Raw genomic sequence first — 27,676 nt, 5'->3', positions numbered from 1 at the left:
GGGATAAAAAATAAGAAAATGTGTAAATTTTTTAAAAAGCGTACAGGGGGAGGGTATAGCTCAGCGGTAGAGTGCATGCTTTGCATGCACAAGGTCCTGGGTTCAATCCCCAGTACCTCCACGAAAAAATAAAACAAAAAATTAATTTAAAAATACATAAAGAAACCTAATTACTTCCCCCCCAAAAACAAACAGAAGTGTACAAAATTCCCAATTTCTTTGTATCCTTGCCAAAACTTGTTATTTTCTGTTTTTGTTTTTATAATAGCCATCTTAATAGGTGGGAAATGTTAGTATCTCATTGTGGTTTAGATTCACATTTCTCTAAAGATTAATGTTGAGCACCTTTTCATGTGCTTATTGGCCATTTGTATTTTTTCTTTGGTGAAATATCTACTCAAGTCCTTTGTCCATTTTTGAATAGAGCTGTTTGGTTTTTTTGTTGTTGAGTTTTTGGAATTCTTTATATATTCTGGATATTAATCCCTTATTAGATACATGATTTGCAAATATTTTCTCCTGTTCTGTGGGTTTCCATACTATTAAATTTTTATGTTGAGGAAATCGTGCATGTTTGGAATTTTAAATGTTTGTAATGTTTAAGAGAATTTGGCCTTTTCAAGTAACAGGTACAACTTTTGAGTTCTAATTTAAAATGTGTAATTGAGTAACGGATTTAGATCCGCGATTTTATATGAAAATCTTCCTGAGTTTATATGCACTATTGGAAGATTTAAGCCTCACTGTATTTATAAATTTGATTCATTAAAATTCTAAGAATTTCTTCAAGTTTGTGGCAGACATATTGGTCAGTCAAATCAACCAAAGTTCTTATAAAGGAAATTGAAATTATATGTTTAAAGGAGTGTCATTAAGCAAGTGTAGAAATGCAACCCCATTAGTCAAAGTTTCCTGGAGAATGACTGTTAACATTTGCTAGATTAATAAATATATAGAATATTTGTAAGTTGAACTCAAATGCTTAGTGAAGACGTAGGTTTTTAAATTTGTAACTTCAGTAAGTTGAAGAATAATTTTAAATGTAAACCAGTTGTTGCTGTGCTCTTTAGAGGACTTTGATATCTTTTGTCTTGAGCTTAACAAGAGGATACAAACCACTTTATCTAAGCCAAAGTATATAAAGGTTCTTGTGTGTAATTTCTAAAGGTTGCCATTTGGATCCTTGGTGCCAGATGCCTGGTTTCCTTGGGTTTGACTGATCCTTCTGTTGCTCCAGCTCTTCAATGTCTATCCTGCAGATATATTGACAAAACCTCCTGTACCCAGGCGTTCTGCTGGGGCTGAGGACACATAGTCAGAGAGGACAGGGTCCCCGCCTTCACAGCTCACAGGCTCCTGGGGGCAGTTATAGCATGTGATAAGGGGTGCTGTGAGGTAGGAGGCTCCAGGAGCTTTGTGAGCCTCTCATGCCACATGGGAGTATGAGGGAAGGCTTCCTGGAAGAGGTGGCATCTAGGCTGAGACTTAAAAGATGGATAAGAGTTTGCCAGGTATGTGGGGAAGGTTGTCCAGAAGAGGAAACAGCATGTTCAAAAACCCTTTTTTTTTTAATCAAAACCCCATTTATTCCTTTTATTTCCATATGTTCCTTTTCATACAAACCACAGGACATTGTCAAAAACAAAAACAAAAACCAAACAAACAAAAAACCCCAGAGACAAGAGGCACTAAAAGGCTGTTTTCTTTCTGGAGGCTGCAAGGATGAGAAAGCCTCACCCGACTAGACCACTTCAGGGTTCAGGGTTCCTCACAACATCCCAGGATGTCAAGTGTTTATAGCACAAAACCTTCTCAGGGTGCAGGTGCTCCAGCGGCGATTTCTGGCCTTGAGTTCATCACAGACAGTAGCCTGCTGTGCGGCTTAGTCACTTCTCCAGGCTGGCAGCCACCTGGGTTTGGCACTGGGCCCTGCACTGCGGCATCCATCCTCTGGGCCTGAGTTCAAGTGCTATTTGCCCAACCCCCCTCAGTGCCGAGCTGGCCGCCTCCCAGCCCTGAAGCCCAGCAAGCCTTCAACATGTCTCTTTTCCTGCTCCCCAGCCTGGGATTGGCCCAAGGAGGCCTCCCTCCTCTTTTTGCTGCCATCTTTCTCCCTCATGTTTGAACCTTTCGGGGGCCCTTTTGGTCCCTGCACTGGCCTCTATGCTCTGGACTGCTCAAGGCTCAACCTCTGACCCCTGCCTAGTGTTCTGCCCTCATCCCCACTAGCCTCCTTACTCAGCCTCCCTGTTCCTCTCACTTCTTGTTCGATGATGAGCTTCTGACTCTAGTCCATGTCCTTGGCCTCCTGCCAGATCAGTCTCTGTTCTCAAACAGTCGTCTGAGACATGTAGGGACTTCAGAGGCCTCTGGGGAACTTAGCCCATCACCTCCAGACAGGAGGAGGAAGTTGCCCAAGTCACAAGGAGGTGGAGGTTCAGAGCCAGAACTCAGCTCTCCATTCTCCCTGCCTGTCCCTTTTTCCAGCTATCCCACTGTCCTGGCTCGGACCCTAGGCTGTGACCCCCTACCACCAATACACACACCCCAACCCTATCCCCTCACCACCTGGCCGAGCCTGGTGCCACCCTCTGAGCCCAGTTCAGCTCAATTCTGACCCAACAGTCTGGGCACAGAGATTCTCTGGGCACCACAGACCTATAGGGAAATCAGGAGAGCATCTCCTCCCCAAAGGGAAGGGGGCCGCATAGGGCAAATTATGAAGTATGGGCTTTTAACATTTTTTTTCTAAATTTTAAAATGTAAATATTTGAAATTCAAAAAGTACAAGGAGACACAGTAAAAAGGAAGCCTTCCTCTCGGCCCCTCCCCCAGCCACCAGTTCCCTTCTCAGGGACAGTGTCTGCTTCTGTTAAGTGTACGCTTCTAGGAATCGCCCGTGCACATACAAGAATGTATATATGTGTGTGTTTTTCTAATTTGAAACTCAAACTATAATGTGATAGAATTTGAACTAAAAATAATCTCACATCATGCAGTGTGTTGCAAAGAAGGTAAGATTACCTGCTAAAATAAACTTTAGAATAGGAGTAAATTTAGCAACATAGAAGGACACCCAGGATATATTGTTAAGTGAAAAAACTAAGGTTCCAAAATAGAATGTATGTAGGGTGCTATTTTTGTTAAAAGAAAGTTACATTCTCTGTTTTTGAAAAAATCTGAACTGTCACAGCCAAGAGGAGCCTAAGAAGACTTGACAACTAAATGTAACATAGTGTCCTGGATGGGATCCTGGAACAGGAAAAGGACCTTGGGTAAAAACTAAGGAAAGTTGAGTAATATACCATGGTATGTGTGTACCAATATTATTTAGCCTTTAAAAAGAAGGCAATCGGGGGTGGGTACAGCTCAGTGGTAGAGCATGTGCTCAACATGCACAAGGTCCTGGGTTCAATCCCCTGTGCCTCCATTAAAAAATAATCATAATTAGACCAAATTATCTCCCCCCACCCAAAATTTTTAAAAAAAAGTCAGATGGACAGCACAATATTCTCTTCAGGTAGTGGGATTATGTGTAATTTTTTTCCCTCTATTTCTCTTTGTTTTCTGTTTTCTACAGAAAAAATGTATTATTTATACAATGAATTAACAACACGCTGGGCTGTCAACACCAGCCCTTGTGGTGAGGGGTCCTAGGTGAGCAATCAGGTGCCATCCAGGCCACTTGCCTGGGAAGGGGCTGCTCTTAAATGGACTCTGGAGGGGCCTGGAATCCATTTACCTGCCCTTGGCCAGGATGGTGTTCCAATGCCCAGCACTCTACCTTAAAAAATTTCTCCACTTAAAAAAAAAACAAGCTATGCATATGCCCATTGTAGAAAAATTTTAAAGTACATATAATACAAAAAAGACAATAATTCACTTGAAATTCTGTTGCCACAGAGAGCTACTTTTTACATTTTTGTAGTTGATCTTTTCAGACTTTAAAATTCATATACACACAGTATAAATATTTGCATACATATGACTGTTTACAAAAATTGGGTCGTACAATGGATGTGGCTTGGTAATTTGCTTTTACCACTTAACAGTGTATACTGAACTGATTTCCACGCTAAATCCGCACCGGCACTGTCACTTTCGATGACTGTTGTATTACAGTGTACTGTTGAACTGTGGCTTCTTTCATTCTCTACTGCTGGATATACAGGACTTCGTTTCCCTCAATTTTTATTTATTTAAATTTTTGAAAGGGGGGCAATTAGGTTTATTTATTTATTTATCTTTAATGGAGTTACTGGGGATTGAACCCAGGGCCTTGTGCATGCTAGGCACAGGATCTACCACTGAGCTACATCCTCCTCCACCTTCAGTTTTTAAATGATTACACTAGTACTCACTGAGTGCCTCCGTGGGCCAGGAGCCATGCTGGGCTCTGGAAGTCCAGCATGCAGGAGCAGCCCTGGCCCAGCCTCACAGGGCTCACATTCTCAGGGGAAAGGAGCATAATGACTCTGCATCCCTGCAGGAGGCTGTGAGGGCTGAGCGCGGGCACCCGTGTGCCGGGACCGCAGAGGTGGTTACTGTGGTCGATACCAGGGGGCACCGGGGGTGGCAGCACCACCACCCTGCTCTGGTGGGTGCAAGGCGTGATAGGTGCTCCCCGGCTACAGGACCCTCCCCCGATCCTGACTGCGCTCTGTGCCCCCAGGCCTGGACATCCACTTCATCCACGTGAAGCCCCCCCAGCTGCCCTCTGGCCACACCCCAAAGCCCTTGCTGATGGTACATGGCTGGCCTGGCTCCTTCTACGAATTTTATAAGATCATCCCGCTCCTGACTGACCCCAAGAACCATGGCCTGAGTGATGAGCATGTTTTTGAAGTCATCTGTCCATCCATTCCTGGCTACGGCTTCTCGGAGGCATCCTCCAAGAAGGGTATGGGGGCTGCTGCTGGAGGCTGTGGGCTGGGTGTTTCCAGCAGGCTCTCCACCCGGGGTGGGGATGGGGCAGGGAGTTGGCTGGGACAGCTTCCTTCTGAGCTTGAGGAGGCTGATGAAGGAATGGTCTGAAACCAGAGGGAAGAGAAGAGAGGAGAGCAATTTTAATGTCAAAGGGCCAGTGTGTCTTCTCAGGATCTGAAGAGCGTGGTGGATGGGGGACTGGGCGATGCTCAGAGCTGTGATTATGACTGTCCAGAGCTGCCTCAGGGCCTGGACTCCCGTGTCCTCAGGAGCTCTCCACTCAGTGCAAGTCCATATCTAGGCCCTGCACTGCTCAGGCCAGCAAGGCCAACCAAGCCCCACACGCAGTACAGGCCCACAGATGCTCGGGAGGGCTGACCTGAGCCTGTCCCCTACCCTCACTGTGCCCTTGCACCAAGGCCGGCACCAGGGCACACTGCCTTCTGGGCACCAGCACCCCTCCCTTGGGCCCCAGGATTCCTTGTCACCTCCTGTGAGCTGCTCTCACTGCAGCCTGGGGCGAAGGGAGATGAGGAATCTCCAAGGACACTGAGAGCACCCAAGACATGACCTTCCCGTGATTCTTCTTTCCCTTCACAACCAGGCTGCAACTCGGTGGCCACTGCCAGGATCTTTTATAAGCTGATGCTGCGGCTGGGCTTCCAGCAGTTCTACATTCAAGGTGGGGACTGGGGGGCCCTGATCTGCACCAACATGGCCCAGCTGGTGCCCAGGTAAGGGTTGCTATCAAGTGTGTGTGTGCACAGCCTGGGCAAGGTAGACATCTGTGCAGGGAGGCACGTTATCCACTCCAGGCCCTGCCTGGACACAGTGTCTGAGCCTTGGAGCAGGGGTCCCACAAGCAGGATGTTTGTGGGCCCAGGGAAAATGAGGGAGGGTCCCCTGTCATTCAGCTCTGCCTGGGGCACTTGGACATGGATCCCCACTCCATTTGGTGTCATACAGGATTGGTAATTCTGGCTGGGCCAGGTGCCCAGGCAGAGAGGACCAGTTAGAGGAGGGGAAGGTCAGGGAGCGGAACTTTCTGATGGACCTGACCAGAATTTTCTAGAAACTATTTTCTCCTCAGCCGGCTCCTCCACCTCATGTAGTCACTCGAGGAGGCACCCCAGCAGGCTGACCCTGTGCTCCTCAGCCCCATGGCCTCTTCCTCCTCCATCTCTTCCCTCCCTCTTTCCTTGAGGCCACCCAGCCTCACCTGGCCCCTCTCTCCCTTCAGCCACGTGAAAGGCCTGCACTTGAACATGGCTTTGATCTTAAGAAATTTCTACACCATTTCCCTTCTCCTGGGACGGCGTTTTGGGGGGCTTTTTGGCTACACCGAGAGGGATATGGAGCTGCTGTACCCCTTCAAGAAGGTCTTCTACAGCTTGGTGAGGGAGAGCGGCTACATGCACATCCAGTGCACCAAGCCCGACACCGTGGGTGAGTGAGCATCTGGAAGGCAGCCTGGCTCAGGGGTCGGGGTGGAGGTTACAGCCATTTCACTCAGCATGGCTTCCATCCAGGGGGAAGCCTCACTGCCCCTCTCACTGCTCACAGGGTGAAAACCTCTGTGAGGGACTCAGCTCTTTCCACCCTGAAACTGCATCTCTCCACAGAAGTGAGTGATGCATGGTCATCAAATTCTCAAACAACCCCATTTAGTGGAATCAATATTCCTAGTGACTTTGACCCCTGAGCCTAAGTCCTACAGTGAGAAGCAGAGGGATGGAGAAGGGTGAGGGGAGGAGGAAGCCTGGGGGCCTGTCAGGTCTGGGACTGTGGGGTCAGTGGGGGTGCCCTAGGGCCTGGGGGGAGTTCCCCAAGCCAGTGACAAAGGACCCAGCAACCGTTTCTGCCACCAGGGCCCTGTTAAGGGATAATTTTTTTTAAGATATCATACAACTATACTTTATTGGGTTTTTTTTGCTACTGTATATATTTTTGTCAATAAAGTAATTTACAAATGTAAAAAACCAAAAATTTTTAATCATAAAATCATACAAAAAAAAGAATACACGTCAAAAGATTTTATTTACCTCATTAATTAATAAAGGAACCAGTAAAATGTAAAACAAAACAGTTCAAAGGCAATTAGGAACACTAAAATTAATTTGCTAATAGATACAAAACTTGTCAAAATCCACAGGATAATAATCAATTAAAAGTCCACTGGGCAAAAACCTTTTTCTTTTGGTTTTATTGAGATATATTTGATATATAGCACAGTATACATTTAAGGTACACGGCATGACGACTTACATCTATTGCAAAACGATTACCACAATAAGTTTAGTTAACATCCAATATCTTATATAGCTACAAGAAAAAAAATGGTTTTTTCCCTTGTGATGAGAAATTTTAGGATCTACTCTCTGGACAAAATTCATTTGCTTCTCAATGAACAAGAATCATTTGCATTACTAGTTTCTATAATTTACAGAGCTGTAAAAATAGTTCTAAGAGAAAGAGAGAGGGGGCCCCCTTCACAATCATATAACCCTGGAAGGGTCCACCAGAAGCTCCCTGAACCCCTTTCAGGACACCCAGGAATTGTTTTGCCATTTCCAAGTCTGGTATAGTTGCCGTGACAGTCTCATGCTCACATGTTAGGCAGCTCATGAAATTAATAATAATAGAGCTTTACAAAACCAGGTTTTTCCCCCTGATTATGAAAGTAATCCATGTGCATTGTCAAAAAATTGAAAGGTGCCAGAAACCACAAAACAGGAGAGACAATTGCTATAACCTCTCGTCCCTTCCTCCCCTCTCCCCAGTCTTCAGAAGAACTTGCTAACATTTTGGCTGATGAATTTTCACAAATGAAATCCATCCATATAACCAGCACTCACTCAAGAAACAGAGCGTGACCCACCAGCCCAGAAGCCCCGCCGTGCCGTCTTCCAGGCACTGCCCCCGACGCCCAGGGCAGCCACCCTCCTAACCTCTGACAGATAGATTGGTTTTGCCTGTTTCCATTCTGTATATACTTGGAATCCTAGAGTAGGTACTCTTTTGAGTCTGGCTTCTTTTGCTCAGGGTTTTGTTTGTGAGATTCATCGAGGCCATTTTCCCAGCCATTTTGAATGCTTGCCCTGTATTCAAGCCTATTGGTGGGTTAATATTTATTTGTAGCTGTTTCCCTATTTTGGACTTTTGGGTTTTCTCACTTTTCACTAATCATAGAATAAACCAAATAATCCACTTCTTAAAAGCAGCATTCATATCTGTTTCCCACCTAGATCTCACAAAACCTGGAGTCACAGCCCCTTCAGTGTGAAGGAAGCTGCCCACATAGTGTGTGGGTCGCTGTGAGCTGGTGGTGGGGTGTTACCCCTTTTAGTCAGGTAAGGATTCCAAGGCTGAGGGTCGAGGAAGTGAGGCTCAGGAGCACCCCAAGAGTTAGGGCAGGGCTCTGCTCCGACGTGGGCTTCCCTGTGGGGCCAGCATCACACCCCCATCCTCATGACCAGGACTCAGCTCCCTGGTCCCAGGCCTGAGCCGCACCTTTGCTTCCTCCCACGCCAGGCTGTGCTCTGAATGACTCTCCTGTGGGACTGGCTGCCTATATCCTAGAGAAGTTTTCTACCTGGACCAACTCAGAGTTCCGGGATCTGGAGGATGGAGGCCTGGAGAGGTGAGACCCTGTCCACCCCTGCAGTCAGCCCTCAGCCCAGTGGCACTTCCTCACCCTCCTCCCTCCTCACCATCTTCATCTCTGGTTGCTTTATCTGGGTGGGATGACTAGCAAGTTCCATCTATTGCTGGATGTCCCACAAATCCTTGTCCTGTGACCCACCCAGCCCTGCTCTTTGGATGAGGAAGCTGAGGCCCAGGGAGGTCTAGTGACTTGCTTCAAGCCTCACAGTGAAGCAGTCAAAATACGATGCAGGGCTCAGGACTGTCTGTGTCCCATTTGCTAAATAGCCTCCTCCTGGGATCAGGGAGCCCAGAGGGCCACAAGAGCCTTTCTGTTGCCAGAAGTTGGGAGCAGCCCACAGCTCTCCCTGCTGAACCCCTGAAGGACCTGGCCTCAGGGCCGTGTGACTGCATGCTCGGTAGAAGCTGGTCCTGGAGGGCAGCTGCAGAAAGAGTGGAGAGGCTGTCCCATCTCCTGGAGACTTAGAGGCTGCAGTTTCTCCAGTGCATGACTGCCAGGTCCCTGGCCCAACTCCAGCTTCATCCAGGTGGTCCTGACCCCCCTTTTCCAAGGCCTATCCCTTTCTCTATTCCTTCAGAGACACAGAGCACCTGATACAGTGCTGGGAGTGAATGGATCCCGCCCTGGAAGTAGGGAGTTTGTCTAGGCCAGGCCCTAGCCCTGGCACCTGGAACAGCACTGGCCGTATAGTAGGTGCTCGGTAAATATTTGTTGAATAAGTGAGTCTTAATGATTCATGCAAAGGACTGTGGGCATCCAGGGAAAGAAGGATTCAGTTTGTCAAAGAGGCAGGGAGGAGAAAAGACTGGGAGAATCTATTTGATTTGGGCCTTGAAGGATGAGTAGGAGTTTGCCAGGTGGAAAGGGTGGAAGAAAGGAATTTAGGCAAAGAGAAAAGCAGAAGCAAAGGTTGGAACAATTAAAATGCAAGGTGGACTTGGGAGAGGGTGACTTGTTCCAAGGCTGCTTCAGGTACATTGGGCCCAGACCATGATCCCATTCCTGTAGGTGGGTCCTCCAGAAGTCTCACAAGCCCTCACCCTGGGATCTGTTTCTCCCGCCACAAACTGGGTAGCACTCAGGGGTTGATGGAACACTGCTAGGAGCACTTTGGTGAGGGCCTGGCCGTGCTTTTTGCACACAAATACCCGGAGCCAGATGTGAGGCCGGGTCAGACCATCCCCGGCCGCCCCCTGCAGCTCCTGCCCAGCTGCATACAGGGGGCACCAAAGCTGTGAGCAGGACACAGACAGCATCAGATCCAGAAAGATCACTAACTGCAGCAGGATGGAGACGGTTGGTGTGGTGGTTGCCAGGCTGTGCTCAGAGCTGCAGGGCGGATGGAAGCCCAAAGCCAATTCACAGAGCTTCTTGTAAATGCTTCTTGTAACTTCAGTTTTCACTGACTGGTTGTCATTTTGTCATCAAAATTGCGTTTAGAAAGATGTTCATTTTCTCTCTGTCCCTGCTCCATGCTGCTGTTGCTCAAGAGCCAGGATTTCAGAGAGGAGGGACTAAGAGGAATAGAACCCTGGAAGTGAAGAGGCCTTACAAGTATATTCTTCATCTCTGAGAAGCCTCTTCTCTTACCAGGTCTTCATATTTTCATATTTAATATGAACACCTTCCTCTGTCCCACTCCTTTGCCCCTCAGACTCCCTCTGCTCCTGTCTCAGGATGCACTAGCTGGGGGCAGGGCAGAGGTGAATTGAACATGCCTTAAAATGTGGTTCTGAGGATAAAAAAATGTAATTGATCAAGTGCAGCTAAACAGCTGAAGTAAATAAGTAAATCCAGCTGATGGACCATTTTTGGCAAATTGGCTTCTGATGAATCAACTAAGTTAATCGCCCAAGTGCTGAGGAGCCAGGCCGGAGGAGCAGCAAATATTCTTTAACCGGGGCAGCAATGGCAAGGGCAGGGCCTGGCCTGGGACGGGCGTGGGGTGGGAATGAGGAGTGAGGGCAGCAGGGCTTGGTGGGCATGTAGAGCAGAACGCCAGCGGTGACTGAGCTTCCTAACTCGGCTGCAGGGCGTGGAGGTGCCATTCATCAGACCGGGAAGAGAGGCTGAGGAGGGGAGCCTGTGTGTGTGTGTGAGTGTGCATGTGGTGTCAGGGCAGGGGCTCAGCAGAGAGGCTGAGCTCATCTTTGTCATGGATGTGCCAAGTGGCAGATGCTGGTGGGATGTCCAGGCTGAGGTGTCCACTTGGTAACTGGACTCACAGATCTGGAGCTCAGGTGAGGAAGTTATTTCGGCTGTGCTCCCAGTGAATTAGTAGCTGGAGCCACAGGGTAGATCTCCTCAGGCAGAGTGCAGGCAGGCAGCATCCAGGGATGCTGGGAGAAACCTTAGTGGCTGCAGAAGGAGGACCAGAAGAGAGTCTGGGAGGACAGACCTAGTCAGAGGGCCCTACCTACAGGCCTGGGCAGCAGGGACAGTCCCAGTGTGCAGGGGTGAGGAGGCATGGGAGAGAGGGCAGGGCCAGGAGGGAGGGGACAGAGGGCAGGGCCAGGAGGGAGGGGACAGAGGGCAGGGCCAGGAGGGAGGGGACAGAGGGCAGGGCCAGGAGGGAGGGGACAGAGGGCAGGGCCAGGAGGGAGGGGAGAGAGGGCAGGGCCAGGAGGGAGGGGAGAGAGGGCAGGGCCAGGAGGGAGGGAAGACCTGGGGGCAGTAAGGGGGAGGGAAGTGACTGATGTTTGGGCCTGGGGAGGCAGATGGAGGGATTCAGGGCCCAGGACAAGGGAGTGACAGCTCTCCTAAGCCCCCAAATCTGGAATCAAGCAGGGAAGGGCAGGCGGGGACCTGCTGCTCCATGAACTTAGATTTCTTCAAAGAGGAAGGCAGGGCAGGCGGGAGGCTGTGGGTGGGCGCATGGCTGTCAGGACCCTCTGAGGAGGTGGCAGCTGAGATTGGAGAGCACGAGTGTCAGCAGTGCTGGAGTCCCTGCGGGTCCGTGGACTGTCAGGTGGGCTCAGGGCAGCAGAAGGCCCCCAGATGAGGGCACTGAGGGGTAAGTGGATGTCAGGGAAGCTAGAGGGTCTGGAGTGCAGTGGGCAGTTATTCCAGGGGAGAAGCGTAGAGGCTGGGGGAGTGGAAGATGAGCTGGGGAGAGTGGTGGGAGGTGGGAGCCCAGGAGGGATACCCGGGGGCAGCAGCAGCTGAAGTGGACAGAGAGGGAGGCCATGGAGGGCTCTGGGGGCTCTGGACACAGGCCAGGCTGAGGGAGTCCCAGGAGGTGGAGGGAGCCCATGGTGCCAGCAGGGCCAGGAGGATGTAGGGCTTTCCAGAGTCCACAGACTACATACTCCAACATTAGGTACCAACTAAATATTTCCTCCTGAAATGTGGGGCTCTGCAACTTTGTGGGGTTCACCTGCTCAGCAGTTTCCAGGATGGAGAAGAAAAGAGGTGTCCTGTGCTGACTGGGGGTTCTCTGCAGGGCCCCATGGCTCCTTCCTGGGGTGACATCGGTTTGGCAGGGGGCACACCAGCAAGCTGGGGGCTGGTGAATAAAAATGCCCCAGGAGCTGCTGGCCCTGCCCTGCTTCTTCTGGTGCCCGGCCAGGGCAGGTCCAGGGGCTCCAAAGACTGCCTGGAAAGCAGGTGTGCCCCGGGCCTGGCAGGGGCAGAACCCCCTGAGGATGGTCTGAGGGTGGCCTGCACTGAGGCACCACCTCTGAGCAGGGGTTGTAGCATCCTGCTCACAGATCTCGGGGCCACCTAGTGGTGATCAGTCAAAGCCCCTGGGTTTGGTTGACTCGCCTACTCCTTCCCATTTGGCCTGAACCTCAGGGGGCCAGTTGGGGAAGGGGTCACACCACCACTCAGGACGACGGTATGAGCCAGCACAGCCTGCCTCGCATGCAGGCATCACTCTGCATCACCTGTTGTCATGGCAGCTGGTGACCCTGGGCCAGGCCTGTGACACGGGGATTAGACCACCAAGCTTGCGGTGAGGTCCGAGGAGGGAAGCCAGGTGGGCTCAGCGCCTGGCACGCTCTTGCAGCCTGGAAGTGGGAGCTCTGCCTGTCATACAGCTGCAGCTGGTACTGACAGTGGCCTTCTGGTCTGCTTTCCCAGGAAGTTCTCCCTGGACGATCTGCTGACGGGCATCATGCTCTACTGGACAACGGGCACCATCACTTCTTCCCAGCGCTTCTACAAGGAGAACCTGGGACAGGGTTTCATGGCCAATAAGCATGAGACGTAAGTCTGGCTGAGCCCGGAATAGGGCCTCTGAGGATTCTTCAGAGGCAGGGAGCAGGGGAACGACCTGGTCTTGCACTCCAAGGACGACATTTTATGTGGAAAAGTCCAGCCTAGCCTTCTGTGTGCACTGGGTGTGTAGGATGAGAAGACAATTTAAAGGAGGTCAGGAGTATTGGGAGCGACCCCCACATCTTTAGAATTAGCTCACGGAGGGAACCGCTGGGCGTGGCCCCCAGACATCCCTAGAGCCAGGAGCCTGTCCTGGGGTGGCACTGATGTTTCTGGAACTTCCCTGGAACTCTTTCCAGACCTCACAGGGAGACCCTTAGGCGGCAGCAAAGGGAAAGGGGAATAGAGGTGGAAGTTAAAGACTGTCCCATCCCGTGCTCACCCATGCTCTCCAGCCTGGGCAGCCCATCCAGAAAAGAGGGCCCTTAGTGGGTTGGGATTGGAGTGGGTGGTTAAAACCCTGGGTCTGTCCTTTTCTTTGTGGCTCCATGTGGGTGGGCGAACTGATCTCCGAGCCCCTGAACGAACCCCCGACTGTGCCCACTGCTGAAGGGGGGGCGGGCCACAGCCTCCCCCTCACTGGGATCTCTGTCCCTTCCAGGATGAAGGTCTACGTGCCCACCGGCTTTGCTGCCTTCCCTTATGAGTTAGTGCACCTCCCAGAGAAGTGGGTGAAGTCCAAGTACCCGAAACTCCTCTCCTATTCCTACATGCCCCGTGGGGGCCACTTTGCTGCCTTTGAGGAGCCAGAGCTGCTCGCCCAGGACATCCGCAAGTTCGTGGGGCTGGTAGAGCGGCAGTGACCCGAGCGGAGACAGGCTATCACCATACAGGCCCCCTCCTGTTGCTGCCCCTTGACCCAGAGGCCCCCAGTCTCCCAGCCCAGCTCCTGGTAGAAGTGGGGCTGGCAGGGCGGCCACCCCCCACCTTCTCTTGGTGAAGAGGCCCCTTTTCTGAGGAATGTATCCACGTCTGTCCCCTGCCCACGCTGGGACCCCATGCTCATCCCTTCACACCCACTCCTCACACACCTGTTAAGCAATGTGGCTTTGATAAATGATTTTCCTTCTAAGAGTGGCTGGACCAGGTGTCATGCAGGAGCCCCGACCCCACATGGGGTTCCCCTTACAGTAGAACTGGCAGGTCTGCAGTCTGCATTAAGGGTCTAGCTCCATCCTTGCTGGGAAGGGCAGGACAGCTCGTTGGGGCACCAGGAGGCTGCTCTATCCTGTTCTGGGGTTGGGGCAGCTTGGAGCTGAGGCCGCAAGGCCAAGGGACTGCTGGGGGCTGTGCCCGCCTCATGAGCCCTGTGCCCCACCTGCATCCTTCACCCAGGAAGCAGTAGAGAGGCAGCTTATCTGGCAAGTGCCCAAAGGTGCATCCCAGCCACAGGATCCCACGGAGAGAGAAGCAGCAAGAGGCTGCACCTCTCCTTCTGTGGCCATAGCTCTCCCTTGGCTTTAAGGAGGCCCTGAGCACTGTCCCCTTTGGAGGGAGTAGGCAGATGGCATCAAGGGCTGGAGACTGAGCCCCACTGCACTGGGCCCTGAAGAGGCAGGGAGGCTGGATCTCACCAGTCTGGCTAAATGGTCACTTTATTAGTGGTCCTCACTGTCCCTGCCTGCTGCAGGGTGAGCCTGACCCAGCCACAGTGTCACTGGCAACATGACAGAAAAGCACAGAACCACAGCGGGGATGTGGAGGAGCCTGCTACCTCCCAGCACTGGCCCGTTCCCCGCCGGCTCCCCGAAGCGCACTCCTGGGGGCTGGGGACAGGTGTGAATGGCCTTATCCCAGAAGGGGGAGCTGGGATGGATCTGGACCTTCATCTGGAAGCTATCTCCGGCCTGCGGCTGCTGCAGGCTCTTCGGTTATCAGTCGTGTGCGTGCCTAGAGGGGTGGGCAGCGTCTGCGTGCCCAGAAGGGAGAAGGTCGTCCACATTGTACATCCCCTCTTACTTGATAAAGTCACCATAGCTAATGGGCCGGAGGGACACATTTCCAGACCCTCGGGGGGGCCAGTAAGAACGCAGAGCTGCTGGGACTACAGAAGGCCACCGCCCGATGGCAGGCCCACCCTTTTCCCCTCAGCCAAGGGCCGGAGCCCCCTTTCTGTGTCCATCATTTTTAGAGCTGTTGTGCTTAAAACAGGTGGAAAGAAGTCCTGAATTTGGTTGGAGGTCAGAGTCAAGCCGCTTCTCCACCTGTGTCTCCTCACCTCCCGAGTCCCGGAGCCCGGCCCAGCCTGGCAGCCCCCCTGCCCTCAGGCTTCCTGGTGGGCGCCCGCCACGCTGTCCGCAGGACTCTGAACCGCGTTCTTCCCTGGGACAGTCCCACTGATGTTGTGGATGGCACCGTAGGTCTGCTGCTGCTGCGGGGACAGGGCTGTTCTCTCTGAGGACAAGCTGTTCAGAATCCGGGGCACGTAGGGCTGCCAACAAATGGGGGTGTTAGTGCTCAGGTGGGCAGGCTGAGATTCTGTTCCCCATTCCTCCCCCACTGCCCTGCCTCCTTCCAGCAGGAAGACACACAGAATGCTTACAAAGGACACATAAAGAAGTGCCATCAACTTAGGACATCAGGACCTAAAATATGTCACTTGCAAAACTTCCTAGAAGCCAGAGCAAATCAGAAAACACAATCACACAGTTCTGTAGTCATAGAGAAGAAAGCACACCCATTTCTCAGAGGAAACAAAGCTTCCTGGCACTGGATTCTAGAACTTCTCACTTTACATCAGAAACAGGTCTATCTACACAGGACAGGCTTAGAATGCTGTCAGTGGGACCTCCAAGCAGCTGACTGAATCTGCGTAGGTTATGTCTCCTCCCAATCCCAGGCTCTGGCTGCCAACCCCGAACCAGGCTGAAAAGGAGGGATTTACATCACCCCCCCTGCCCGTCTGGGGCATAGTCATAGGTGTGCCTCTGGGTGATTCATCTTCCTGAAAACTTCTTGGGCTGGTCCAAGGACAGACACTGGTAAGAGTGCCTGACACCTGGGAGGGAGCCGCTGGAAAGAACAGGGCTGATGCTCTAGATCAGCACCATCCTGGCCCTGTCTGTCTGTCTGTCTGTCTGTCAGAAGGGCTGGCAGTCACAGCTCTGGCAGCAGAGGAGCAGGACCCTGGAGGCCGGAAGCAGGGAGAACCAGAAAAGAAAGGAGCCCTGGTGTCTTTCTAACACTGTGCCCGCCTCCAAAGCAGGTGCAATGTTCAATGTGTTGAATTCAGAGGGAAGGTAGTGTGACACCCTCCTGGTGCCTAGTGGAGGACCTCACACAGGCAAGTGCTGGCGAAACACCTGTGATCAATTATCAAACCACAGGGCCATGTGATACAGCTTCACTAAAGACACAAACTCACCAAGCATTAAATATGCAAAGAAGGAAAGTGAGCAGGGAACTGAAACCAAGGGGGATGTGTATTCATCACGGCAGAACTAATTATCTTCTCGGTGGCGGATGTGGCTTCACATATCTAAGAGAAAACATCAGGAGGGACCAGGGACTCCCTCTCAAATGACATTAATTCAGAAACCTGCCTGCATGTGATCAAGGGACTTCTAGCTTAACAAGAGAGGATCCAAGCATGTTTGCAGGGCCCATGTGGTGGGGATGGCGGCAGGTGCTCAGTGCGCGGGTAAACACCGCACTTACTGTGAATGGTGGAGGCATGTGGGCTGCTGCCTCACTTCCTTTGTCACTCGCCGACTCTTCTGTCTGCAGATTACAGCAAAAACTTGCAATGAAAAACAAAACTGATCTTCCTGAACTAACATCCTCCAAACAAACAGACTATTAACACCCAGAATAATAGTACCAGCTGGCACAAAGCTCCCAGGGGCAGCTCAAGGCGGGGGGGTGGTGCAGTGCAGGGAGCAGGGAAGGGGGCGGGGAGGGAAGCTCCACATCACACCCAGCTACCCACGCCTTTCCCGTGGATAAATACAATCTGGAGAGGGCCGTGGATCTGTTGATATGGGAAGAGGTGGAGGAGGGAAGGAGAGTGAACCATCTTCTCCCAGATCCTGGCTGGGTGGTGGGAGGGGAGGAGCCCTTTACCTTGTAGTTCAGAGGGCTGAGGTGCTTGAAGCATCCAAAGCAGGTGTAGGCCAGGCAGACCAGGATGGTCAACAGCACCACCAGGAAAGTGAACAGGGTGAGGGGAGCCTTCAGACCTGGGGTAAAAAGGATGCCAGCCTTGGCGGGGGTAGGTCACACATGGTGCAGGAACTGTGTGTGACTTCTCCTTTAGACAGAAGATAAAGAGAAGGCATCACCCCTCTTCCCACCCTCTCCAGCAGCTGGGATGGTATCTTCACAGCTAGAGCACACAGAGTGACCCACTGAGCAGCAGGCATTATCCTTGGTCAGATTTCACGGACTAGGGCATCATGCCAATGGAAATTTGCCAGCTTCCTTGCTGGGTCAGTGCCCTGCTGTCTTCAGTGCCCCGGGCCAGGGGAGGATGGAGGCCCGTCTACCTGACTGGGACAAAGTCACACATCTCTTCTGCCTTTTCTTTTTTCCTAAGAGTGTCAGTTTCCCCTCCTGCACACTCCCTCCTCCACACCGTGAGATGTGAGGACCCAGACCCATCCACACCCACAGAGAGCAATGTGGACCATCTTCCCCTCTGGTTCAGCCCCTTCATAGCTGATAAAGGGACCATCTTCCCCATAAGGCGCTCTGGGGCAATCAACCTGGCCTTCACCAGGTTATACTTGAGCTCAGGCTAGCTCGGGAACTGGGCTGTCAATGCTGCACCCCTTGCCCTGGGGTATCATCTTCTGACTGGACACCGAGTTGATGCTCTTAAAACAGTGAGGAATTTGACTGGCTGGTGTGGATGTGGGAATGTGAGGTTGGGTGTTGCCTCCTGCCCTCCACTCCCACCCTACTGAGAAGGGGCCCTCACCCAAGCGCAGGAAGGAGAAGAAGTAGAGCCAGAAGAGGCACAGGATGGGAGCAGCCAAGGCCTGGTTCACAGCCGCAAAGTGGATCCTCTTCTCCAACTTGGCCGGGAGGTAGACGAAGTAGAGGTTGTGCCGGTCCACCATGTGCTTGAGCAGGATGTAGATGAGGCCTGCAGAGCCAGGGCTGTGAGCTGGAGACCTGGCAGGGCCACAAGGGCCCCTCTGCCCCTTCCTCCCGGAGGTGGCTATTTGTGCCTGGAGCTGCAGCTGGGGCATCTCCAGACTGTGATCCTGTCTACCTCTCTTTCTCTCCATCTCGCTCTCTCTCCCCTTCCCCTCCCCACTTCTCTTACCCCCTTCCTGGCCTTTCTAACCCCAGGGAGTAGAGGTGTCTGTGAGTTTGTCCCCATGGAATGTTGAAATTCTAGGATCATTTTAGGGGGAAAGGATGCCTTTACACCCAGATGCCTGGCCTCACTTCCTCCTGGGCTCCTCCCACACTGAACCACCCCTTTATCCCTCAGTGCTCCCCCTCTCCTTTCCTTCTCCCACCCAAGCTAAGCCCCTGCACCCATCACTGCCGACAGACAGCACAGAAGGTGGGGGCTGCCTTTCCATTATCCCAGGTTGTTTAAAATAAATTGTTTGTTTTGAAAGAGTAATACTACTATAGATCTTCATAATAGCAGCAGAGCGCATACAGGGAAAGCTACAACTTCCTCCTCCCCTGAACCTCAGCTGTCACTGCCAACAGTCTCTTGGGTGTTCCATTTCCTTCCAAAGTCTTCCATCTGTCTGCCAGCTTCTGTTGTTGTATTTTAGTGGCAAGACCTTGGCCTTCCAAGTCAAACAGTCCTAAGTCCAAATCCTCACTCTACTCATCACTAACAAAGTGGTAAGTGCTTTGTCTGTGAAGAGGGGACAGAAACGAGACCCTGCCTTGTAGGATCATGAGAGAATTTAGTGTGATCATCTGTGTGGAGTGCACAGGGCTGGCCAGAGCAAGAGCACACGAGAGCCTCCACCACTACTGCCGAGATCCACCAAGAAGGCAGCAGTCAGCCGGCAGACCGGGAGAAACTCTGAGAGGTCAGAGTTTGGAAGGCCAGGGGAAGGAATCCATGAGAAGTGAAATTAAATTTTGTGTCAACTGCGGCTCCTTGGCAGCGGGTGGTTCTTGTGACTACAAGAGGTCCTCTGTTTGTGGGGCCTCGTAATGCCCCGGTGATGGCTGTCCTGGGGTGCCTGGCAGAATCAGCCCTCCACCTACCCTGGGACCTGCTGCAGGGCCACTCACCGAATGGCACGATGATGGGGCAGGTGATGCTGTAGGCCATGATGACAGTGAAGATACACAGCATCCACGCGTACATGGCTCCGAACTCGTACTCGAAAGCCTGGTTCTGGGAGGGGGAGGTAGTGAGAAGGTCACAGGTTTGGTCCCCCCGACCCTCCCCCATGCACCCCGGGTAGTGAGGGGAGAGAGGGTGGGGAAGGACTTGGAAATGGGAGGCTCGTAGCTACACCCGCCTCTTGAGGCCTTCTTTCCCTCCACCAACCTTCTCCAGCACCACTTAGCTCACACCCAGATCTCCCAAGGATAATGACTCATGTTTTCTTTTTTCTCCTCCCATCTACCCCACAGACCCATGAACCCCTCGAGGACAGAGAGGCTGTGTCTGACTCTTAACCCTCCACTGACTTTGGCCTCAGATCCAACATCAGCTCTGCCCCTTTGAGCCATGTGTTCCGGGCCAAGTGCTTAACCTCCCTATGGCTTAACCTGTGTGTCTGCAAAGAGGGTCTGGTGGTGCCCACCCCAAGAGGGTTCTGAGGATTAAACGACAGAATGCAGTGCTTCTCCTCTTACGGTGCCCAGGTGCCCAGGACAGCAAAGGAGAATCCCAATACACCCAATTTAGGGACTCTTGGAACAAATGCTGCAAGGCCACAATGCCTCTGACCTCTGTGGAAATCTACAAATGTATGCAAACAAGGGCTCGTGGGAATGTACTGATCTTAGTTGTACATCTGGGTATGTGTGTGAGTGACCAGACCAGTTAAAATACAAAAATCCACACTCTCTCCCCCAGCCCATGAGTCAGAGTGGAGAATTACGCAGACATGCCACCTTCACACAGGCTCCTCCTTGCGCCTCCACTGTCCACAGAGCAGCCCTGGGCACCGTGCCTGGCCCTTAGCGGGCAGTGGAGAGGCCCTGGGAGGATGTCAGGGCCTCCCATCCCCCATACCTGCTTGACGTTCCTGCGGTCGGCCGCGGTCTTGGCCATGATCATGCGGAAGGTGTAGAGGATGAGGCCGGGCAGCCGCAGCAGCTCCATGCCGTTGCCGATGAAGGCCGAGGCAATGACGTAGTTCACAAAGAAGGCCCCCTGGTCAGGCAGGAAGACGCACCTGGGGAGCCACCGGGTATGGAGAAGCTGAGTGCCCAGAGAGGGGAGGAGGCCCGGGGCTGGGCAGGGGCAGAAAGCCCCGAAGCTGGATATGCATCCTTCATTCCACGCGCATGCGTGCGTGTGTGTGTGTGCAGTGTGTACAGGCACTGAGAATGAAACAGAGCCCCTGACCCTGCTCTTGAGGGGTTCACATCCTGGCTGGGGGGACACAGACAGATGAACAAGTAAATACACAATCAGCCGGGTGCGGTGAGTGCTCCGGAGGGAAACAAGGCAGGTGGGGCAGTTTCACCACGTTACACAGGGCAGCCGTCAGAGAAGCCTTTCTAATCAGCTGATGCCTTGTGCAGAGATGCCGAGGTGAAGAGCAGTCAACCAGAAACCTGGGGAGGGAGCGTCCCTGCAGAGGCAGCAACAGCTCTCACACCAGCGGACAGGGCAGGGAGCTGGAGTGGGCCGGCGGGGAGGCAGGGCTGAGGCTGAAAGGTGTGGAGGAGCAGCTCGGCTGTGGGGAGGGCGCTGAGGGGCAGGGAGGCCACGCAGAGCAACCACACAGAGCGACCGCTGTCATCTGTGTAGTGGGGATGGTGAGGACAGTAGGGCCCTGGATCTGTCTTAGAGCAGTCAGGATCTCCTGATGGGTCAAGTGTGGCATGTGAAGGAAAGAGAAGACAGGAAGAACGCCAAGGTTTTTTTTGCCAGAGCAACTAGAAAAAGAGTCATGGGTGGGGGGCAATTGTGGGAGGAGAAATCTGGGGATAAAAGTCAGGAGTTTGGTTTTGGGCAGGTAATGTCTGAGATGCCCAGGAGGAATCCACACGGACACAGGATGCAGGGTCTGGAGGCACAGGCTGGAGTTATAGATGGGGACGTCACCTGTGTACTCTGACTCACGAGAAGTCAGGTGGCATTAAAGCCAGGGGTCCATCTGAGGTCACCTAGAGTGGGTGTGGCTAGAGGACTGAGGGATGAACCCTTGGGTGGTGATATTTGGATATTTAGGGCTTGAAGAGATGTTTGGAGAGAAGGAGGAGCAGAGAGTCCCAGAGCCAAGAGAGGTCAATGTTTCAAGGAGGAAGGCGCAATGGATGTGCCAGACACTGCTGAGAGATCACGTAAAGGGGACTGAGAGCTGACCATGGAATTGGCAATTTGGAAGACACTGTCAAGAGCTGGTTGGGTATGTGTATGTCTGTGGCTGCCAGTTCCCAAGTCCTCAGCTTACCCAGTGAGAACACATTTAATTCACTCTACCCTTTCAGGTAAGCACAGCCAGCCTTCCTTATGAACAAACCTTTGGAAAAATCTACTTTGAACCTTAGGGCCTATATTAGGACCTGAAGTACTACAGTAGGGGCTGGGTTTGAATCTCTGTCTCTTAACTAACTGGGTAGCCTGGGGCAAGTTCTTCAACATCTCTGGGCCTCAGTCTCCTCATCTGTAAAATGGAAATAGTAATTGTTTCTGCCTCATAGCTTGTCAAGATTAAATAAGAAAAAGAATGAAGGATTTAGCATAGCATCTTCTTAAATCACAGGTATTACTATTAAGTGGGTGTGATACAGGTTGAAAGTAGTAATAACAAGGACACACATCAGAAGTAAGTTTAACTCCACTCTCCTAGCAAAAGTAATCCTGGACCAGACAGTCATTTTGGTTGCAACGTTAATTATCACTCTTTTCTCTCTTCCCTGGCACCGCTGAGACCCAGCAGTTCCTTCTCCCTAAGCAGTTCTGTTCTCAGTAAGTAAGTTTCAAAGCATGAATGAGACAGCCCCTAATTAAGTTATGGCCTAAAAGATTAACCACATTTCTGCACATGTAGCATAAAGTGGGTCAGCTCCCATGGTGCGGCCCAGCCAGGAACCTGGAGGGGTGGTGGGGAAGCCACAGGCCCTGGAGCACAGACTGTCCTCTCACCACTGCAGCCCCAGCCCTGTGGGACATTTACCCGGGACCATGGCCCCAAAACTCAATGGGTCTGATACTTACTCCAACCTGATAGAGGCCTCCGAAAAAGTTTTATCAAAGAGCCACCGGAAGAAAAAATCCAGACTGAAAGGAAAATGAATCCTGTAAGAATTTATTTCCAACAATCCATGTGATCACTACATATGTCTGCATTTTTTTTTTTCTGCTGTAGAAAACAGACCAGGGGGAGGGTATAGTTCAGTAGCAGAGCACATGCTTAGCATGCATCAGGTCCTGGGTTCAATCCCCAGTACCTCCATTAAAATAAATAAATAAACCTAATCACACACACTCCCCAAAAAAGCCAGGCCAAATTTCAAGATCTACATTGGTTCTCCAAGATGCTACTTACTGCACCATAACTTATCAGGGCCTGCTTTAATAGAAACTTCCTTCCTCGAAATAACCAAAGCCATGGTCATACCCTCTCCCTAAGTGGAAGGTCTAGGGTAAGTTTTATTTTCAAACTTTTTTTTAAGGCAGAAAGCTCATATCTCCAGAAGAATCAGTGGGCCATCACAACTGCATTCCAAATGGGTACGACAGGTTTAAATGTTGCTAGGAATTTGCATCCACTTCCTGACCATTTCCATTGCCTTAGGGACAGTGCTCTTCAGATGGTTCTGAAATTAGAGCGGGTGGTAATATGTACCTGGTGAGGCCGAGGGAGGGCAGAATCAGCACCATGAAGATCAAGAATATGTAGACTTTGGTCATCATGATCCGATTTTCCCCTGACCTGTAGGAAATCAGAGTTGAGCCCTCACAGTCCCTCAAATGCCCCAGGTGTCCCCCGTAGGACCCCTGCTGTGTGCCCATAACCCTGGGGGTGGGGAAGGGGCATCAGAGACACCCTTCTCAGGGGCGAGCCCTGGGCACTCACTTGGTCCAGTGAGACTCCAGCAGCGTAGAGTAGTAGACGATGGTGGGGAGCAGGGCCGAGAAGGACCACAGGAGGAGGGTTGGGAAGAACTGGCTGATGATGGGGTCCTAGAAAACAGTCCGCAGCAGAGAGGGCTGTGGGCCTGGGGGCTTTGGGCCCTCCCCTGTTGGCATGGCGACCCAGTGCACTCTGGGGATCAGGATTTGGTCATCCTCAACCCCTGGGACCAACGCTGTCACTGGTACAGGGTAGATCTTCCATGATGTTGTCTGAACAGACAGTAACAGCACCTGACATTCGTACAGCTCTTCAGAGCAAAGAAAGCAACCTCACGTATCACTGAAGTCCACCTGTCTTACTGACGAGGCAGATAACCTCTTCCATTCCCTACAGAAAGCCAGTGATAGATGCCAGAGGAAGTTACCCTGACAGCCAGGGCTCCTCCCCGGCCACCTACCCACTCGGCTTCCCCTCGCCCAGTCACAGCTTCCAAGAACTGCTTCATGTTTGCTCCCAGCCCCGTCTGTGCCTGGTGCACTTGTCATTGTAACCACACGGTTTGGTTAACTTTCACCTTCTCTGATAGAATGAGCATAACAGCAGATTTCTTTGAAAACTAAGTTGGATATTTTGGAAAGACTTGATAAAGGCCGGTTTCTAAAAAATGCTGTTGAATTAGACGAGAGTAAATTAACGTAAAAGACCAAGGGAAAAGAAATTTAGGAGGGTTCTGTACTTTGAATGGCTTTGCAAGTATCTTTAAGTTCCGGCTTTACTGTAAGAAACCAAAATTGAAATCACAAATAATGAAATAAGGATGTGTTTTATGTAAAACAGACAAAGGGGAACTCTAACCAGCAGATCCATTCTCAAAAGAACAGGCCTTGATCACATGTCAAAAGACTGGCAAAGGAATGAACATTTACATGCTTTAAATCTAAACGAAACTTACGTATTTTTTATCATCTGTTGAGTCAGATGGAGCTTCAACTGCCCATTAGCTCATCTGATTATCACAAGAGCCCCATGAGTATAACATGGCTGGTGTTTTCACTCCAGCTTTCAGAGGCAAAGCCAAGGCTCAGAATTCTTCAGCTAGGGAATGGCAGAGAGAGGACCAGGCCCTCAGGCCCTCAGGCCCTCAGGCCCTCCAGCCCAGGGCGCTTTCCCAGCACATGACTGACCAAATGCCGAGTGTAATTGGAAAAGAGGAAAAGCTTTAGGGTGATGTTTCAGGAAAGCTAATTATGGAAACAAAGTAGATGCCATTAGGGGGAGTGTTTAGCTGTTATCTCATCAATTCATCTAAGATTCTTAAAAATCATTCATTACCTCCATAGAATAAATAACTTTACAACAAGATTATCAGAAACTGAAATGTAAAAAAAAAATTAATTCATGGCCCTGCCACCCACAACAATGAAGTTCTTTTCAGTCTTTCCCACCCACTCCCCGTAGCATCCGTTGTAAGCACACATCACTGGCACATCACTACAACCAGTGCTGAGAGACAATTTTATATTCTGCTTTTATCGTAAGCCCCCATGTCTGCCACAAAGTCTATAGTTATTTCAATGGATGCTTAACAGTATCAGACTGAATATTCCCCCATTTAATTCAAATTACCCCTACTGTTGACTATTTAGATCAATTCTATTAAAAATATATGTCTTCACAGTAACACACACCCTTACATATACATACACACACATATACATACACCCACACATATACATGACATTGTAATAAATGTGGCCGTGCCCACTCAGGGCTTAAAAGCACAGACAGGAGCCGAGCGGCATGGCCTCCTGGTTCAGCCCCGCCAGCCTTGTCCGCATTCCTCCCCCACCCACCATGCCCCTTTGTCGCCAGCCCTCCTGGGATGGGCTCTGCAGAATGGTGACTCACATTCAGCGCGTGGATAGGTTTGGTGACATTGAACTTGTCCATGGTGGACAGGATGATGGAGGGTGTGGTCAGGAAAAACAGCCCCACGGAGAGAGTGAAGTTGATGCCCAGCCACTGGAACCACCAGCGGAGGCCCTGGATAGAGAGGTTCTTCCTGCAGGGGGAAGGACACAGGCCCTGGAGGCTTCTCTCTCAGACTCTGGCCACCTAGGACACCCACAGTGCCAGTGGCTTAGGTGGGTCAGAAGGTCAAATTGAGGAGAGGCAAGGGACTAGACTGGGGATTCTGGCTGAGGGCTCCTTTTGACCTCAGGAGCACAGGCAAGTGAAGGCACTGATCTTCAGCTACAGGAAGGCCAAATGTGGGGTCCCTGTGAGCTCCAAGGGAAAACAGGTTATTCGCTGCCATCACGGCTCCCCAGCTAGAGCCTGGGGGCCACAACCTACCCAGAGAGTTGCCATGAGCACCCAAGCAGACCAAGCAAGGCTCCAACACGGCATTTCTCAGACATGCTGGAGACACATGATTCCCATGGGGTGTGTGGAGGGAGGCGGGGGACAAAGGCACAAGCAAAGGCTGGAACCTGCCCTGGCTTATCACCCCAACCAAGAACAGACTGACAAACCAGTCCCACGTCTAATCAACCAATGAGCAGAACCGCCAGGGGCTGAAGCACAGCCCAGCAGAGGTGAGCACCCAAAGCTTGCTCTGGATGAGGGACTGAGGCCAGGCTGGACAGCGAGCCATGCTGGGGCCTCTGCTGGGCTGTCCCCACCCTTGGCGTCAAGCTTAAGGCCCCGTGGACACAGCTCAGCCCACCAGCAAGTCCCCCAGGCTAGAGAGGCGGCTGACACTTAACCCAAGACAGCACTGTCTGATACAACAGCAACGAGCCACAGGTGGCTACCGAATGTTGAAATGTGGCCGACCTGAACAGAGATGTGCTGCAAGTGTCACATACACACCGGGTTTCAAAGGCTACTGCACGTGAAAAGGAGAATGTAAAACATCTCAATTTTTAAAAATTGGTTAGGGGTTGAAATGATAATATTTTAGATATACAGGAAGAACTCTTATGAAAGTTAATTTCAATAGTTCCTCGTACTTTTTTAATGTGGCTAAAAGGACACTTAAAATTACTTACATGGTTCCCATTATAACCCTCCTGGACCAGGGAGGGAAGCCAGGGAGTAACACTCGAGTGAAGCGCTGGGTGTGGACATGCCCCTCACACCTGACCCCCACCAGCCCAGAGGGGTCCAGGAGACGTGTGCTGTCTCCCTGAATGCCAGGTCAGCCCCGCAGGGTGCCCAGGCCTCTTTCCCACCCCTTCCCGGCCTGGGGACTCACCAGCAGATGTCCTCGGGGTAAGCGGCGAAGGTGACAGTCCACTTGGAGATGCAGAGCTCTCTGCTGTGGGAGGACGGCTGCGGCTCACCTTTGCAATGAAGGCCCTGACACTTCCAGGCATTGAAGTCTTTCAGGATGCTGCCAGAAAATGCAGAAATGGCCACGGTCCAGACCCCCCGGGTACCACATACGCAAACAGGACCGTGTGAGAGTGGGAGCCCTGTGGCACAGGACCTTTGTCTTATTATTAGTTTACTACACTTAATGCTGTGAAAGAGATGCCATTCTCAGCACACTACATGGAGAATTTTGCTTAGTTCTCAGGGCAACCTTGCAGGCCAGGGATTACTGTTCCTGTTTTACAGATGAGGAAACTGAGGCCCTCTGAGTTAGGTTCTGTGCCCCATCTGTTTGATCTGGCTCCCATGCTGTTTGCACTGCCCCAGCACAGGGCTCCCCCTTGCGGGCCCCATTCTGCCCTGCCCATGAAGCTGGACTGATCACACCCGCTGTCAGCCAGGGGCCTCACCTTTCCACTCCCTCACCTCTTCCCCAGGCCCCACAGCAGCATCAGACTGCGTTATCTACAACCCCAAGATGTCCCTCCCTAGGACTCCACCTCTACCCTCGCCACTCTTTCCCCTTTCAGTCCCCACAAAGAACCCGTCAGCCCCCAACTCCTGTCTCAGAACACTCTTCCTCTTGCCACTGGCCTCCTCTCCCCTCCCCTCCTCGCCCCAACCTCACTTCAGGGTCTGCAGGGCACATCCAGGAGTCTGTTCCCAGGGTTCACAAAGCCAAACGCAGGGGAGGGAAGGGCATCTGCTGGGCCACCTCCTTTCTGCATCCTTCTCCCCAACCCCACCCCTTGCTGCTCCCAAGGCGAGATGACACAGAGATCCCAGGCATTAGAGTGTTTTATGAGCTAAAGCCCACACCAAGGTGCAGCATGAAGCCCTCTCCCCTGGGCCAGGCTCTCAGAAGCGCCCAGGAGCACCCAGGGGTGTTCTCCCACAGCTGTGCACTTGTAGGGTGACGGGAAGGCCATGCACAGGAGGAGGATCAGGGTTCCAGAGCAGATATATGAAGGAGGGCAGCATCTACCCCACTGGCAGAATGCTGGGACAATGAGGTAATGCAAGCCCTGGGGCAGCTGTTGAGAGCCTGCAGTAGGGTAAGGCCACATCAACCAGAGAGGGGCTCAGAGGCAATCACCCATGCCCCGATGTCGCATAAACATGGGCTGGGCTCACCAAGGGAGTGAGTGTGGGTGGTTGTCCCCCGCCCCCAGCCACACCCAGAGAAAAAGGTGGAAATGCCACAAACGAATCCCAGTGATGGTGATTCAGCAGTGCCATCTCTATCCAAGAGGGACAGCAAGTTATCTGGAAGGGGACGTGAGAGTCAGCCAAGAGAGGG

General features: G+C 51.8%; 2 protein-coding genes and 1 non-coding gene across 7 annotated transcripts in view; 2 read left to right on the top strand and 1 right to left on the bottom strand.

Annotated features, from left to right (window-relative positions):
- EPHX1 (epoxide hydrolase 1) overlaps nucleotides 1-13,883 on the top strand; it is a 37,042-nt gene extending 23,159 nt beyond the window's left edge. For all 3 annotated transcript variants that reach the window (XM_015234818.3, XM_006198835.4, XM_015234819.3), the window contains exons 4-9: nucleotides 4,673-4,900; nucleotides 5,531-5,660; nucleotides 6,167-6,372; nucleotides 8,458-8,566; nucleotides 12,674-12,799; nucleotides 13,413-13,883. In XM_015234818.3, coding sequence (XP_015090304.1) covers nucleotides 4,673-4,900; nucleotides 5,531-5,660; nucleotides 6,167-6,372; nucleotides 8,458-8,566; nucleotides 12,674-12,799; nucleotides 13,413-13,614 — 1,001 coding nt within the window. In that variant the 3' untranslated portion in view covers nucleotides 13,615-13,883. The remainder of the gene's footprint in view (nucleotides 1-4,672; nucleotides 4,901-5,530; nucleotides 5,661-6,166; nucleotides 6,373-8,457; nucleotides 8,567-12,673; nucleotides 12,800-13,412) is intronic.
- On the top strand, nucleotides 49-121 carry TRNAA-UGC (transfer RNA alanine (anticodon UGC)). The gene has a single exon. It is a non-coding gene; the product is annotated as a tRNA-Ala (tRNA).
- Nucleotides 13,884-14,388: 505 nt separating the features above from the next.
- The window catches only part of TMEM63A (transmembrane protein 63A), a 31,221-nt gene continuing 17,933 nt past the window's right edge, over nucleotides 14,389-27,676 (bottom strand). Inside the window, exons 14-24 of one of the 3 annotated variants that reach the window (XM_072948655.1) lie at nucleotides 26,258-26,395; nucleotides 24,907-25,060; nucleotides 22,999-23,105; nucleotides 22,768-22,854; nucleotides 22,137-22,199; nucleotides 19,980-20,142; nucleotides 19,025-19,130; nucleotides 17,730-17,897; nucleotides 16,874-16,989; nucleotides 16,469-16,531; nucleotides 14,389-15,245 (exon numbers count right to left, since the gene is read on the bottom strand). In XM_072948655.1, the coding sequence (XP_072804756.1) occupies nucleotides 15,075-15,245; nucleotides 16,469-16,531; nucleotides 16,874-16,989; nucleotides 17,730-17,897; nucleotides 19,025-19,130; nucleotides 19,980-20,142; nucleotides 22,137-22,199; nucleotides 22,768-22,854; nucleotides 22,999-23,105; nucleotides 24,907-25,060; nucleotides 26,258-26,395 (1,336 nt within the window). In that variant the 3' untranslated portion in view covers nucleotides 14,389-15,074. The remainder of the gene's footprint in view (nucleotides 15,246-16,468; nucleotides 16,532-16,873; nucleotides 16,990-17,729; nucleotides 17,898-19,024; nucleotides 19,131-19,979; nucleotides 20,143-22,136; nucleotides 22,200-22,767; nucleotides 22,855-22,998; nucleotides 23,106-24,906; nucleotides 25,061-26,257; nucleotides 26,396-27,676) is intronic. The other 2 variants (XM_015234817.3, XM_072948656.1) reach the window with 2 other exon arrangements.

The sequence above is a fragment of the Vicugna pacos genome, chromosome 23 (genome assembly GCF_048564905.1).
Source record: "Vicugna pacos chromosome 23, VicPac4, whole genome shotgun sequence".
Taxonomy (NCBI): Eukaryota; Metazoa; Chordata; class Mammalia; order Artiodactyla; family Camelidae; genus Vicugna; species Vicugna pacos.
This window is presented reverse-complemented; position numbering and strand designations above follow the sequence as displayed.